At 43.5% G+C, this 14,194-nt stretch overlaps 1 protein-coding gene across 4 annotated transcripts in view; it reads right to left on the minus strand.

Annotated features, from left to right (window-relative positions):
- Positions 1-511: 511 nt before the first annotated feature.
- SIM2 (SIM bHLH transcription factor 2) overlaps positions 512-14,194 on the minus strand; it is a 66,976-nt gene continuing 53,293 nt past the window's right edge. For 2 of the 4 annotated variants that reach the window (XM_005429521.2, XM_031064061.1), the window contains 4 exons: positions 12,905-13,052; positions 11,672-11,840; positions 10,518-10,926; positions 512-3,876 (listed from right to left, as the gene is read on the minus strand). In XM_005429521.2, coding sequence (XP_005429578.1) covers positions 3,170-3,876; positions 10,518-10,926; positions 11,672-11,840; positions 12,905-13,052 — 1,433 coding nt within the window. In that variant the 3' untranslated portion in view covers positions 512-3,169. The remainder of the gene's footprint in view (positions 3,877-10,517; positions 10,927-11,671; positions 11,841-12,904; positions 13,053-14,194) is intronic. The other 2 variants (XM_031064059.1, XM_031064060.1) reach the window with 2 other exon arrangements.

Genomic DNA, 14,194 nt, shown 5'->3' on the forward strand with positions numbered 1-14,194 from the left:
GGGACAGGTCTGGGTCTTTATCACCTTGTTTTATTTCCATTGCACTGCTTCCAAAACTTGGAGACCTTTCACTGTGGGGTTCACTTTTCCAGCTTTACCTGGGTCTGGTGGGAGATTCCCTGACTGGCAAGGGGCTGGAATGAGATCTTGAAAGTCCCTCCCAACCCAAATCTTCTATGATTTTGGTAAAATATTCCCTCTTTCACTCTTTTTCTCCCATTTTCCATGATTTTCTTGCCAGTTCTGAACTTCCCCCAAGAGTTAAAATCTTGTGAAGTCTCACAACAAAGTTGTGGCTCAAATACTAAAGAGAAATGAGGTTATTTTTTATAATATATTTCAATTCACATTCCCCTTCAGTGCCATCTTTTTTTTTTCATTATTAAAAACATTTTTCATTATTAAAACCACTTTTCATTATTCAAACACTGCCACTATGATGGCAGTGCCCTGTTCTGCACCGCAATTTTGCTGAGAACATCTGTAATTTAACTGACCAAAAAATCCTATTTTTCTCCCAATGTAATTTCCCCCCAGACAGGAACATGGAATTGCTGTTTAAATCTTGGAGAGTGGCAGGGAAAAAAAAAAATCCTTCCCACATTTGCTTTTGCCATCTTTTCTGCCCCTTCCCCTGCATTATCAGCTGGGAGTTGTTAATTGGTTCGTTATTGCCTCGCAGGGAAATTTCCTGTGCCTGGGCATCACCTCCCCTGAAACACCTGGGGCAGAATGATGGAACACCTCCTCTGCTCGGGCTGCTGGAATAAAGCCTGGAAGTGGGAATAACAAGGTGGAAAAATATCGAGCTGAAAAAGATCAGCGGTGTTTTTCTCAAGCCAAAGCCCAATTTTTGTGTTTTTATAGCGAGCAGGACTTGCGGGAACACCCAAATGCAGCAGTGCCACTAATGAGGGAGAAAGTGCAGCAGGAGTGGTTGGGCATCAGGTTTCTTTTTAATGATGCCAACCGTGCCAGTGGCTCCTTTGTGGGGACGTGGCTTTAATTTAATTGAACAAAATGAACCCATAATTATCTTTTCATGGTTGGGGTCGTTTATGGGGAGCAGGGGCTGGGAGGGCTCTGAACCAACTGGGAAAGCAACTGGTGTCTCCTGCCTTTGATTTATGGGGTCAGCATGATCATAATCCACATTTACAGCTTTTCTGGAGACCTGCCAGCTTCTCCAAACTTAAGAGGTTACACAGGGAGTGACTGTGCTGGTTTGGTTCTGTTTGGGTTTTTTTTTGTAATCACTGATTTGGCTTTTTTTGTTCTGTTTAGCACAAAATGTATTTTTCATGCAATTGAAAACAACAACTGAGAGTGTTCAGCTCAAACATTCATTTTCAAGTGAATGTTAATTTGATAATAAAGGTTTCTCTGTTAACCTTTAATGGGAAGCAATGAAAAAAAATACTGAAAATTGTTGTCAAGCCTTTGCTTTTAAAGTATTTTTGTGTACTCAGAGCAATAAATATTCATACACAGAAGAAAATAACTTTATTTCTGTATTCTAATGGCAAATTCCCTGCCCATTTCAGGGGCTTGGAACTGCTGGATGAGCGTTAAGGTCTCTCCCAACCCAGACCATTCTGGGATGAATTATTGCTGCATAGAAAACATGGAGAACGTGGAATTTTTAGGACTGAGTATTGCATTATGGTTTTTCTGACAAGGTGCAATCCATGAGCAAGGGTTTTTGTTTCCATAATCCACAAACCAGGAAAGAATTTTCTTCAAAGAATTATGGAATGGTTTGGGTTGGAAGGAAGCTTAAAGCTCATCCAGGGAACCTTCCACCATCCCAGGGTGCTCAAGGTTTTTCAGTGAAGTTCTCTTTAGAGTCTGATGAGAGAAAGTTTGAAAAATTCTGAATTAAGCTTGAATTGGGGTAAGAAATGGAGCTGAGTGAGATCTAGAGCCACATTTATTGTTTAGGGAGCCTTTTGTTGTTTTATCCACTCACAATGTTTGGGGAAATGGCTGAAAACCACCGTGGGCTGAGTGCTGTCAGTTAAATTCACACAGATCCATCCTCTGCAAAGAATTAAAAATAAAGGGGTGAAAATCTCTTCCTGGCTGGCTGGGCCAAATGTGAGTGCTTCAAATGTGCTGTTTGGGATTTGTGAAGTGCTCCAAGCGGGGAATTCCAGCCCTACCTTTGTGCTGACAACAGGATTTATGCTGGAGGAAGTTCAGCGTGTTAAGGGCTGGAATTTTCAAAGCTCACAATTCTGCCGGTAAGTTCAAAATAAGGCAGAAATGTTCATTATTCTCTTGACTATAAAGAAAACATTTCTGGTGCTGTTATTAAGATGTATTTGTGACTGGATGGGTTGAAAATCTGCACAAGCTTCCCCCAGGATACTCAGGGAAACACAGGATTTAGGAGTTTCCTTTTCTTGTTTGTGGGGAATTGGTTCCTGCTCCATAATTTGTCCCAATTTGCCATGACAAGACCTGTAACCCTGTAATACCTGTCTTTGTACCTATTAATTTGTCATATTGTCCTTTGTCAAGATAAATGGTGGTGGCAACAATCTCAGAACACTGAAATCTCTGTTAAATAAATCAAATGCACGGTTGATTTATTTAGTTTTAAAAATTTTTGGTAATTAATAAATAAGCTTTTTTCCCTGTTTGGGTAGGACAGCTGTGTTGTGGTTGTTCAAAATCACCACTCTCTCAACAAAGTCCATGTGTCAGGGGATTGGATGGAGAGTTGATGCGAGGTTTCACACAATTTGTCAAAAAAACCCTAAACTAGAATGCATATTTTATGATAATGATTTAAAAAAAAATCTCGAGTTTATTTTAAGGAGGGGTCAAGGAAAAAAAAAAAAAGTTCTTCATATAAACCTCTGCATATAACACCTCTCATTTCCTTCTGCTGCACACTATAACATAACAAAAATAAGATCTGGAACTTGGCTTCTCCCTGGCACCAGAGCTGTGTCTGGGACACCGAAGCACGGCAGGGGATGGAGGGGACCTTCCTGGCCACCGGGACTCCTGGAACTCACTGCTTTTTGTCCCTCACTGCCCTCCAGCTTTGCTCAGTAAATGTCACTGTGTTTCCTCATGCTTTTCTTTTTTTTTTCCTTTTTTTTAGCAAATCGTTACAGTTTGGCTTCTTCATTACACTCAGAACCCCCCTGTGCTACCGTCACCTGCCGTTGGCAATGATGACAGAAGTCCCAATGTAGTGGGGTAGTGCAGATTCCTTGTGGGTTTCTGGAGAGGAAGCCGAGGAGGGGCTTTGGTTTTTGTAAAGAAACGCGTTGACTTCCTCAGCGTTGTAGGAATAATTTTCCCCCACGTGTCCCGTGGCCGTGCAGGGGGAGGTTTGGAAGGCTCCGTGCTTGGCCAGCACGTGGTGGTAGTTGAGGAGCACGAAGGGGACCTGGCCTGAGGGCCTCACCTCCATCAGCCGCTCTCCGTCGGCCTCGTGGTCCAGCTTCACGCTCATCCTCTCGTCCAGCTCCTCCAGGCTGCCTGGGTGGTGGCTGATGTGCCCAAATTTGGGCTCTTTGACACAAATCCTCCTGCTCTGCTCGTAGACCGAGGGCACGGGCAGCAGGTGGCTCAGCTGTCCCACGGCCTTGGCCTGGCAGCACTCGGATTTGGGCAGCAGCGGGTTGGAGAAGGAGCCCTCGTTGATGGGCATTTTCTCTGGCAGGTCTCTGGTAAAAGCCAGCTTGTTCTCCTCTTTGATGAGGTGGGCGTGGGGCGGGATCCTGGGCTCTGTTTTGTTGTGTTTCATGAGGGAAGAGTCGTAGAGCTCCTCTTTGTAGCGGCCCGGCACGGGCGCCGTGCAGCTGGGGAAGGCCTCGGGCAGAGCGTCCTGGTTGTACCTCCTGTTGGACAGGGGCACTGGCAGGGGAAGGAAAACGTGTTAATTACTGACAACGAGCCTTTGCAGTAATTACAACTCACTGGCACGAACTTATCCTAGCTCAATTCAACCAAAGAAATGTTAGGAACTACAACGTGAAACCAAAAACTTTCCCCTGAAGTAAGCTCTTCTCAGAGATTTATCTAAAAGGTGGATTACATTGGTACCTATCAATCATTTCATTATTAAAATAGTGGAATTGTTTTAATAATGGAATAATAACCAGAAATAAACTGAATTTATTCTTCTTGTCTTTGTCCTTGCAAGCAGAACATCCAGCTCAGGGCTTGGACTCAATGGTCTCAAAGGTCTTTTCATTCTGCAGAATTCTGTTCATTCTGTAAATCATGGTATTTATTTGGGATACATTTAATATCTAGATAAGATATTAGAAGTAGAAGTAATTATCTATTAGAAGTAGATGTAATTATCTAATTAATAACATCTCTTTTTGATGCCCAGAGTGGGTCACGTTAAAGGCTTTGCTTTTTCTCTGAAAAGCTGACATCAGATCTTAAAAACATCTCTTGAAAAACAACACAAACACCTCTTCAGCAATGCTGGATCTCTGCTTTTGAGATATTCCCGTGTAATAAAGGTAGATAATGATAAAAATGCGGGTTATAACATTTTTCAACAGTGTGAGCCTAGGATGTCTATTCCAGCTTTTCCTCTTAAATATATTGAGCAGTCTCTTTTCTCCTCAGTTTCTGCGTGGCAACTGAACTCTTGAAGCAATTGGAGTTATTTTTACCATTTTCTGCTTGCCTTATGAAGCTTTTCCTTTCTGTACACCCCTGTCTACGAGCAGTGAGAGAAAAGGCCCCTGGTTTTCTCCTGTACCACATGAGTAATAATTTTTTTTGCACTCTCCTATGAACAGTTTGTGAGTTAAACAGCTCCTCCAAGGCACATTTGGAAGTTTTATGTTAAAGGAAAAATGACACACTGAGCAAATTTCTCATGTTAGACCCAAACTCTTGTTTTGTGTGAGGTTCACTGGAAGCCCTGGACACTTAAGTGCCTTTTTTAAAATGGATTTTTTTGTTTTTCTAACAATTTTATTCAACATCTTAAAACTTTTGGAGTTCCCCTCTATTGGTTGCTGATGTAACCATGCCCATTAATAATTAAATATTCCCTGTGCTGTAATAGACTGGCAAAGCCTTCATGGATAACAGAAGAAGCAGAAATAGCTCAATTGTACCTTTTTTTAATATATATATATGCAGAGCTCCATTAATTTCAGAGGGAGTTGCACTACGTAATTAACACCAGAATTTAAACAGGAATCTGGTTCCAATTTCTTCTTCACCCTCCTAGAAACAATAACCTTTCAAGTTATTCTTTCCCTTTTCTATCTATACATTTTGTCACAAGAAGGAGAAGCTGAAGGAAGCTGAGTTCTCACCAGCTGGTGAAAAATGGCCCTTTCAGATCACAAATCCAACCAGGGTTCAGCCACGTGCAGTGCTCAGATTTTAACTCCACATTTGGTGGGTTTTTTCCAGATTTTAACTCCACTTTTGGTGTTTTTATTGCAAAATAAATATAGATGCTGAGAGCTACTGACATATAAACAATAAATAATAAATAATCATCACCTTATCATGATCAGATATTCTGGGTTTAAGGTGTCCACAAGAGGGATGGATTTGTCCTCGTACACTTTGGAATATTTTCACTTTATGGCTCTTCTTTAATCCCTGAACAAAATGTTGTCCTTCTCTATTTCTAGAGCCCAAGAGAACTTGGAAGAAGCTGAGGCATCACAGCCACCAGCTGGCCTCTGCCTTGTCACCTTGAATTTTGTAATCTCCAATCCTGCTGGGGCAATTTAAAACCATTTTCCCTTGTCCTGTCACTTCCTACCCCTATAAAAAGTCCTTCTCCCTCGTTTTTATCAAACAAGGCAGAGACAGAACAGGTCTTAATACACCCCTACCCATGAAAAATATTTTTAGATTATCTCAGTCTGTGCTTGTCCTGGTCTGAACCCTAATTTCAAATCACCCAAGGCATGGGCTGATTGTTCTCCATTATTCTCCCTCAAAAAAACCAAAGGTGAGACAAAATGTCTCTTTGTCTCACGGGGAATTCCCTTTGCAAAATGTCATTTCTTTCTTCCACTGGGCACTGGCTAAACCTGGGGAGGTTTTTTCCACAGATTTTCTATTTTCTTCCTCACTTCCTGAGTTTTGGCCTGGCTGGTGGCTTCACACGGGTGGCTCAGAAGGCCCAACAGCACCACTGAGTGACCAGCAGCTCCTGTGGCGCCCACAGCAGCAATTTCAAGGGTAAAAAGGAAACTTCTGACTAAAAACACAGTTGCCTTCACTGAAATGATTTTTTTTTTTTAATGATGACTGGGCCAGCTGGGAAAAAAGTGGAAGAAGCTTCAAAACCAGATCCTGAAGCAGAAACATCTGATTTGCAGGCAGTCGTATCTGCTACGTGCTTCTTCAGAGCTTTGATGGCTTGGCACCATCGTCCTCCAATCTCTGATCTCTCCAAAAGGAGCTATTTTCCATGGAGAAAAATGTCTTTGGCCCACGGGGTTTTTGGCAGCTGCTGCCCTGGATGTGATGTGGAATGGCCCTCGCCTCCAAGCCGGCTGCCAGATGTCAGATTTGGCTTTGCCTTTGGATCGAAGATGATGATGCTAAGCAGATCCTCCCTGCTTTGAAGCTCCCTGGCTGTCAGTTCTCCAGTGAGCCACTGGAAAAAAGCAGCACTTGGCAACCTAAGGGAGATCAGATGCAAAAATCCAAAAAAAACCAAAAAAAAAACCCCCAAAAAAACCCCCCCCAAAAAAGTGGCTTCTAAAGGTTCAGAATTCAGCAAAAGTGCAACAGCGCTGTTGAAACAAGGCTGAAAAAATTGGGTGGAAATCCTGTCTGTAGGGGAAGCTCTGTTTTCTTTGCCCCTTTTGCCCAGGCCTGAGTTTGACCATATTTTTTCCTCAACACAAAGGAAATATGTCTATATTTCCTTTAAAAAAAAAAAAGTGTTTTTTTTTATACAACTCAAAGCGCTTTTTGCAGAGAATTAATTGTAGCAAGCCAATTTTCATCCAATCCCCAATAAATATCCATAATAAATATCCATCAAAATGTATCAAAATGCTCAAAAAAGAAACCCAAGTCTCCCAACTCCAGCAGCAAAACCTTCAGTGGAAGCAGGACCAGAAATAAGAACTGCTGGAATTGCAGCTCTGTTTTCCTCCTGGTGGGGAAATGGTGATGTGGGATGAGATTGAAAAGTAGCAGCAGTTCCTTGCAGGTTTTTTATTGGGATTTGGGGTTTTTTTTACCCTATTCCTGCAGATTTACTGGGGATAGGCAGGATTTACTTAAGTCTTTATCCTTATCCTCAAAATATGTAGGTCTTTCGAGGGGAGTTTTGGGGATTTTTTTTGTTTGTTTGTTTGGGGGGTTTTTGTCCTTTTTTGGTTTTTTGGGGGGTTTTTGGTGGGTTTTTTGTTTTGTTTTTGTGTGTGTTTTTGAGGGGGTTTGGGTTTTTTTGGGGTTTTTTTGAGGCTGGGGTTTTTGGTGGTGATGGTGGGGTTTTGGGGGTTTTTGGGTTTTTTTGAGGCTGGGGTTTTTGGTGGTGGTGGTAGGGTTTGGGGGTTTTTTGGGGTTTTTTTGAGGGTGGTGGTGGTGGGGGGGTTTTTGTGTTTATTTTGGTTTTAGTTTTTTCCTTTTTTTTTCCCCCACAGCATCTTCAGAAAGGACAAAACCATTTCCTATTTTTGGTCTAAAACTCCTCCTTTTCCCCCACAGTCCACAGGAGCAACCAAAGGAAACAGCAAATTAGCGGAGCACGAACTAAGGAAAAGGATTTAACCTGCTCTGGGCTGTGAGAGGAGCTTCCCTCTTGCTCATTTTCAGCCTAACCACAGAAAAGTGAAATAAAATGCTGCTGGCAGTGAGGTGAGGTCCATCATGGGTGAGGTCAAACCATCCTGTGAAGGACAAAACCCCAGACAGAAATTACTTGTTCCTCTGTGGGAAGCACATTTGAGGTCTGATTCCATCTTCTGTCTGATGCAGCAAGCTCAGCTTTGAACAGATTTATATTTAAATATATTTATATTTTAATATTCCCTTTGGATCTTGGATATCTACACCCATAAGTGAATAAATTCTTGATTCTGGTACCCAAGAGCCTACCTAAAATGGTACCCTGGAGAATAACTATTTTTTTAATTTAAATTTATTTAAAATAATTTCGTTTTAATTTTTTTTAATTTTAAATTTCCACTACTGCTTCCTCCATTCCAAGAAATGAGGGTTTCCATCTGAGTGCACAGCAGTACCTCAGTCCTCATCAGTGATTTTTAATTAATGAAAATTATGAATGCAGAGGGATGTGGATGGGATCCAAGCATTGGCTCTGGATTGGAAAGTGATGAAGTGGAATTCTGCTTGAAGGGGTTTAATGAAGGATTTCCTGGGAGTTCTGCATCAGCTGAGCTGAATTCTGCACTTGTTGATGTTCTCTGACACTTTCAGATACACCTTAAATCACAAAAGAACTCCTATATTTAATAAGATTGAATAAACTCAGATGTGGTGGGGTTTTATTTATTTAATTTTTTTTTTTTTTTGGGCATGTTTTTGTGACAGGTTTTTGTATAATTCTCACAGTTACTTCCAAGGCTCATTCATGAAAGCAGTTAAACTCAGAGTCATGTTTGGCTTGAAGGGGAAGCTGGGTCAGGGGAGTAATTAATGCTATTAATTGAGTTAAAGATACTTGACACCATCCCAAAATAGCCTGAATTGCCAGAGTCTGGTTTGTCCAAATATTTTTGTTGCTTTAGCTGATTAACATTGTTTCTTGCCCGTCACGACTTGATTCAGTCTCATTTTGGAGTTGGGGCAGCTGTGAGATCAGGAGTGTTTGAAATGAGAGAGAAATCTCTGCCAAAACCACTGCAAGAAACCCTGTTCTGGTTGAACACACTGGAAATAAACAAGTTGGACAAGATGATCCCAAGAAGTCCCTTCCAACCCTAATTATTCCCTGGTTCTGTGATTAGAGGGTATTTTGAGCAGCTTTACATTTGGTTGTGTTAGAATTTTTCAAGGTTATTTCTTATAGAGAAGTCAATGCCTTTCCTCAAAGAATTTCTATCCCTGACCATCTGTACAATAAAAAAATGCAGGTGGTGGGAGACACTTTCAAATTCAGAATTATTATCAAGAAAAGCAGAATTATCCCTCTGTAGGGTAAAGGCATTCAGGGTAGCTTTGTGCTGAGAAAGGACAAGCTTCAATTTTTATGGGAATAGATGGTGTTTATTTTAATTTCTGTGTTAAAATTATCAAAAATTACTGTGGAGGTCAAGTTTCAATCTGGCTTCAGCCGTGACTTACCTGAGAAATTCCACTTAAATAACTCTGAGAGTGCAAAACAAGAGGATAAATTGTGTCAGTACTGAAGGAGAAGGTATCACTGTGCTGCTCTGAAAGTGATTTTTGTGAGAGCATTTTGTCAGCTGAAGCTTTGATAATATTCCCAGTCCAGTGCTGACGGAAATGGGAAGAAGGAACATGGGAATACCATAAATGTAATGATTGTTACACTTCACTGCCTCTGATTTTCTGTGTTTCCTAAACTGATGCATCAGGATTTCAGCTTTTCTTGTTTTCCAATCCTGTACTGCCTTCGTGCATGATTCTGAACTCCTTATAAAGTGTTAGTTACTGTCTCCACATTTTGGTCAGACAAAACAATCCCCCTAGGCCTGAGACCCAAGGACACCCCACAGCCTCAGGCCCTGAAAATACAAACCAAGGTGAATTGGGAGGGAACAAACGGGGGGTGAATGACTTCATTACCTGAAGCTGTAACTGGAGAATTAACCCCTGATATGTAAATGACCAAACTGATAATTGTGTGAAACACTGGTGACCATTGTCCAGCTTGGGTGAGGCCTCTGGGAGCTTCTGAGCGCCCGAGGTGTATCTGTGGAGCCTTTAATAAATACCTGCTCCTATTCTCTTAATCTTGTCTAGCCTCTGTTCTAGGGAGCCACTCACAGAATTCCCAGAATGACCAGGTTGGAAGAGACCTCCAAGCCCATCGAGTCCAGCCCAGCCCCAGCAGCTCAACTGAGCCCTGGCCCCCAGTGCCACATCCAGGCTTTGTTAAACACACCCAGGGATGGGGACTGCACCCCCTCCCCGGGCAGCCATTCCAGAACTTTCTCACCCTTGCTGCAAAAACCTTTTCCCTGCTCTCCAACCTGTATTTCCCTTGGTGCAGCTGGAGGCTGTGTGCTCTGGTTGTGTCAGTGCTGCTGGAGAAAGAGCCCAGCCCCAGGTGAGCACAGGCACCTTTCAGGAGCTGTGCAGAGTGATGGGGGCAGCCCTGAGTCTCCTTTTCTCCAGGCTGAGCAGCCCCAGCTCCCTCAGGGGTTCCTCACAGGGTTTGTGTTCCCAGCCCCTCTCCAGCCTCGTTGCCCCCTCTGGATGTGTTCCAGCATCCCAATGTCCTTCCCAATCTGAGGGAGGCATCCAAGGCACCAAAACCATTTTTCAAACCGCGGACACAAATCCTCCCCATCCACCGCGCGGCCCAGCTTTTTCTCCTGGCTCAGAGCGACACCCACCTTCATAACTCTGGGCAAGGTTGTGCCTGATGATGTTCACTGGCTGCTCAGGAAGGCTTTTGGAGGGTGACTGGCTGCTGGGAACCAGGGAGTTGGCGTAGTGCCACTGGCACTCGCCGTTGGTCTGCAGCGCGCCCAGGAAGAACCGCGCCACCTCGCAGGGCGCCCCTTGGGCCTGCCCGAATTTTGCAGGCAGCATTTGCTTCTTGCCACTGAAGACGTGGGAATCCACAGGGAAGTGTCCATAGTGGTAGGAGAAGGGCAGGCTGTAGGGAGGGGCGTACAGGAGCTCGCTGCTCTCTGAATGGAAGTTCTGTTCCTGAAGGGCGGCGGCGCTGGCGGCGGGGCTGGAGCGCCAGCTCCCCACCTGGCTGCATTCCAGTTTGTCTGCTTGGAACGAGCTGTATTGCTGGGGGAAAGAGGGGGAAAGGAGCAGGAAAAGAGAGTTAAAGGAGGAACTTTTGTAGGAAAGTACAAGACATGTCAGACAGGTACCCAGAGCTGGGCCTCGCTGGCTCAAGGGACGGACTGAGCGATGCGTTTGAATTTCCTTTCTTCGCGACTTTGCCTTCACATGGGAACAAAAAGCCTGCTTTGATTTGATTTTGGCAGTTCAGTTTTACAGAATCACAGGATTAAGGCTGGAAAAGCCCTCCCAGCTCATGGAGTGCCAGCTGTGCCCAATGCCCTCCTTGTCCCCAGCTCTGAGTGCCACCTCCAGGTGACACCAGCAGGGATGGGCACTGCAAAGCTCCCTGGGCAGCCCCTGCCAAGGCCTGAGCTCCCTTTCCATGCAGAAATTCCTCCTGACATCAAGAACTCCACACACCAACAGTAAATGACAGATTCTACACCAGCAGAGATTTTCACAGCACAATTCCAAGTACAGGATTTTCTTCTTTTTGCCAAGAAAGGACATCGTGGTTGAAGTGCTTCACACACTCCATATCCCAAAGGTTTTGCATCACTTGCCAGAGATGCTTTGTGCTACCTCTACTTTCCACCCCAAGGAAAAGGATCTAATTTTATCCTGCTTTATGAGGGATTTCCTGGGGTGGACAATCCTATAGTTTGTTTTATAGTAAATTCAGTCCTGGATTATCCCAAGCACTCTGTGAGAACAACTGGTAATTAAATATTGCTGGAAAATTTACCTGTGGTGGGTAAGGTGTTGTTCTGAGTTTTGCCTTCATTTTATTACTTTTGGGTTTTACTATTTTCCTTGTTTCCTGCGAGGTAGGTACTGAGTTTCTGCATGAAAACTGTGACTTGGAAATGGTAACCTGGTCCAGTGACAACTGAAGTTCCTTGTACTCAATATCTCTGCAAAAGAACAGCCCAGTAAATTAAAAACAGAGGAAAACCCAAACTAACTCCTGTAAAAATACATGTTAGTGTTCACAAGGTTTGAATTTTCACTCTTCCAAGATTTTCACTGAGTCTGGGGATGTTAGGAAGCAGAGAATCTCATGGGGTGACCTCATTCCCATGCAATACTATTAAAAAATTCCACTGGGAATCACATAAACACCTTTGGATGAAGCGTCCCCTCTCTCTGAGCCTGAGCTGTATCATCTTCCCTCAGCCATCCCTGCCTCCCTATGGTTTGGAATCATGGAAAGACAGAGTTCAATTAATCTGTCTCCTGCTCAGCCAGGAATTGGTCTCTGCCCTGAGGAAAGGAAAAGGAGCAACGTTCCTCCCCTGTCAGCAGTGTGTGCTTGTACCTAAACCACACAAGCTGCAAGGTTGGTTTTGATCAAAAACTCACAGAATACTCAACTTTGGAAGAGATCTTCAAGCTCATTCAGTCCCACCATGACCCAGCAGCACCAGCATCACCCCAAGGGCCCCATCCAGACTCCTCCTGAATAATTCCAGAGAGAGTGACCCCACCTCTTCTCCTAGGCAGATCATCCCAAAGCCTGACCACTCTCTCAAAGGAAAAAACCCTTCTAATCTCCAAGCTGAACCTGTCCTGACAAAATTAAGGCCATTTCCTCTCCTCCTTTCCCTTGGGACACGGCAGCAGAGCCCGACCCCCCTCCCTGCCCCTCCTGTCAGGAGCTGTGCAGAGCACTGAGGTCCCCCCTGAGCCTCCTTTGCTCCAGGCTGAGCCCCCCAGCTCCTTCACGAGATGTTTCCCAGCCCCTCCACCATCTCCATTGCCCTTTCCTGGACAAGATGAAGATCTAGATAATAATGATAATAACTAACACAACAACGTTTTCGCTCAGCTAAAGAGATGAGATCACACAAACACAGAAAGCCGCAAGACGCAAGCACAGAACAACACCGGAAGACACAAGCCAAGAAACCCTGGCAGATTTAATCATTAATGAGTCAATTAGTGAGAACAGGTAATGGTACAAAGTATTTGGACTTACGTAAGGACATAATTGACACTCACTATGCAGTGAGGCCGTGACGAACGGCTGTTGTGCACGATGGTGGCGTAGCTCTGCACCCACACCCAGCCTCCCTGCTTGGACAGCAGCCGGTAGTACTTGGTGGTCACTTGGCCTTTCACCAGCACTGGGAACACAAGCAAAAGAAATTTTTTTTAAAATTCACTTTTTTGGACTCATAACCTCTTCCTGGAGAGGTTTATTTGCAAGGCAAGTGCTTTTCTCCCTCACGAAATCACAGAATTAATGATGTTGGAAAAAAACCTTTCAGATTTCTGAGTCCAACCTATGTTCTAACACTCTCCTTCCTCTTCCTTCCAATTAACTTTAAATAATGCCCCACAAAATTACCTATCCTGCCCCTTTCTATAGATTCATAACACCAGATTATTATTTATATAAAATTTGGAGAGCCCTAAGTTTGTCCAGCCTATGTCCTAACACCCTCCTTCCTCTTCCTATGTCCAGCCTATGTCCTAACGCCCTCCTTCCGCTTCCTCCCAATTAACTTTAAATAGCCCCCTACAAAATTACCTATCCTGCCCCTTTCTGTAGATTCATAACACCACATGATTATTTATATAAAATTTGAAGAGTCCTAAGTTTTGTCTTCCTTCTTCTCTGGGTCACCTACGGTCGCATTCTTCACAAACCCTGCTTTAAAATTTCTAACTGCAGAAGAAAAGTTCGAGGCGGCAAAAGTATTTTGAAATGGACACAATTCTTTTGAAAGAACGAGAGGAAATGGCCTCAAATGGCACCAGGGGAGGTTCAGGGACTGGGGTGGGAACTGCATGATCCTGAAGGTCTCTTCCAACCCTGAGGTTTCTGTGATTTTGAGATTTTTTTTCCAAATTATTTGGAAGCACTTCTCTCATAGCTTGACAGATTATCATCTATTTTATTCTGTGGTGGTTTTTTTCCTCTGTAATCATGAAGGTTGATTTTAAAGGGTAAAATTAAAAAACTCTTTGATTGTGAAGCACCCAAACAAAGACAATTTATTTACAGACAAGGACAGAGAGGGGAATCAGATATTTGATAAATTCACAAGCCATGTAATCCTCCCTGAGCTATTCTGGATCCTCTGTGAACAAGGATATTTTGGCAGGAGGCTGTGCTGTAACAGGAGTTGTGCAGCATCTCTAAATATTTAATCCAACCACAAATATTTCTGGTTCAGTGCCAGGCCTTTATCTCAGGATTCACTGGAAGACAATGCCCAGCCTTTGAAGTTGGTTCTTCTCTTGTGTGGCCTTGGATCATTCC

The sequence above is a fragment of the Geospiza fortis genome, unplaced genomic scaffold, assembly GCF_000277835.1.
Source record: "Geospiza fortis unplaced genomic scaffold, GeoFor_1.0 scaffold409, whole genome shotgun sequence".
Taxonomy (NCBI): domain Eukaryota; kingdom Metazoa; phylum Chordata; class Aves; order Passeriformes; family Thraupidae; genus Geospiza; species Geospiza fortis.